The sequence below is a fragment of the Fistularia commersonii genome, chromosome 2 (genome assembly GCF_037954325.1).
Source record: "Fistularia commersonii isolate RoL2024-O1a breed Wild chromosome 2, RoL_Fcom_v1.0, whole genome shotgun sequence".
Lineage (NCBI taxonomy): Eukaryota > Metazoa > Chordata > Actinopteri > Syngnathiformes > Fistulariidae > Fistularia > Fistularia commersonii.
This window is the reverse complement of record NC_141285.1, coordinates 1,050,773-1,052,500: the sequence shown is the minus strand read 5'-3', so window position 1 is coordinate 1,052,500 and position 1,728 is coordinate 1,050,773. Positions and strand designations below refer to the sequence as shown.

The window sequence follows — 1,728 nt, the reverse complement described above, 5'->3', positions numbered from 1 at the left end:
TGTAAAATCATCTGCATTTAAACCATCATGCAAGAAGCCGTGAGCATAAAGGGGTTCGGTGTGTTGCTCAACAACACTATGACAGGCTAGGGAAGGAGCTCGGGTAATCGAACTGGGCACTTTTGCTTCCTACTGCACATACACATCAATATGGTGCCAAGCCCACCTAGCTTCCTTGACTTAATAGGAAAAGCCTCATGTTTCTTTAATAGGTCACATTTCCGTTTTGTTTTGGTTTAGTGACAGAAAAATCTACATTTCCTCATCTTATGGTGTCCCAGCAGAATCAAATGTCAATAATCTTCTTCTTCTTCTCCTCCTTTGGATTTTTCCCTTCAGACGTCTCCATGGCAAGTCAACCTTCTCCAACGAACCCTATTCTCTGGATCTTCCTCTCTCACACCAGCTAACTTCATCTTACATCCATCAATCTTCTCAATCTGCACATATATATTCACTCTCCCTTCTCCGTCCATGACCCAACTATCTCTGACCTTCTCTGCAAAACATCTACCATAGGCCGTCCCTCTGATGGACTCATTCCTGATCTTCTCCATCCTGGTCACTCCTAAAGAGAACCTCAACATCTTCATCTCTGCAACCTCCAGCTTTGGAAATGTTGTCATTCTAATGCTGTGTAAAAGTCAAGAGTCCAGTACAATTAGCCAATGTAAAGTACAGAAGATAAGTGTCCTGAAGATGATGTATAAGGTTCTGTCAACAATACACTGGTTTGCACAAGAGTTCATGCAGGTATTGACTAAAATCAATACAATTAATGGTTGTAACTTCAATAGTAATTTTTTTCCGTGACTCTTGAGGTGCTGCTATGATGGACTGGCCTCAAATCTATGTCACTTTACAGGCATTAGAAATGTAAGGCGATGAATTAGTGCTCTCTTTCAATGTACTACAGCAACTCCAACCGGTTGGTGGAGCTGCGATGAAACCCCATGCAAAAAGGTTAAAGATTTATGCGTATACAATTCAATGTTTTTAAACGGGAGCAGCGTGGAAGCTAATGCTAAGCTAAAAACACACAGCCGGCTGCGGTTAGCATGACTCTTCTCTTACAGGTCTGTTCCGTTTCGAGTCATTCCGGTGTTTAAAAACTCTCTGGCCACCGTCCTCCACACGGCATCGCGGCTGACGAACTGATACGTTATTTTACAAACTTGAGCGAGGCGACTAAGAGATTTGTGGTCTAAATAGGACGAGATCTGATAGAGGACGTCTTCCGGCAGCTGGTGGAGCAGCAGCATTGCTGCCGCGTCCTCCTCCTCCGCGATGTATCCTTCCGCCGGATCGCCTCATGTGTGGCCGCTTTACGGCGGAAGGATAAACGAGTTCCGGCTAGAAAACAACTTGACAGGTGAAGGTGACGCCATGACGTCAGCCAACGTGATGACGTAGGACGTGTCCGGTTTATTTATTCGTTTATCTATTCATTCATTTGCTGATGTATTTATTTTTTTGTAGTTTTTGTTTGTTTTGCTTTTTCTTTTTCATTTCCGGCATGTAGTTTTTTGTTTAAAATAAGTGATTATACATGTAGAATGATCATTTAGGAGCTTACGATAATAATAGAATATATACAAAAATAAATATGCATGACAACATATATACTTGTATGGATCTATGTATCTTCTCTAACTTCAGATTGAAATAAAACATATCAATAAAATTAAATACACAAATATAAAAATGTTTTTCTATCTATCTATCTAT

The 1,728-nt window shown here is 40.9% G+C and overlaps 1 protein-coding gene across 1 annotated transcript in view; it reads right to left on the bottom strand.

Annotated features, from left to right (window-relative positions):
- The window catches only part of fbxw4 (F-box and WD repeat domain containing 4), a 33,609-nt gene extending 32,302 nt beyond the window's left edge, over positions 1 to 1,307 (bottom strand). The window contains exon 1 of the mRNA XM_086163797.1: positions 1,075 to 1,307. Within this exon, the coding sequence (XP_086019923.1) occupies positions 1,075 to 1,262 (188 nt within the window). The 5' untranslated portion in view covers positions 1,263 to 1,307. The remainder of the gene's footprint in view (positions 1 to 1,074) is intronic.
- Between the last annotated feature and the right edge of the window lie 421 nt (positions 1,308 to 1,728).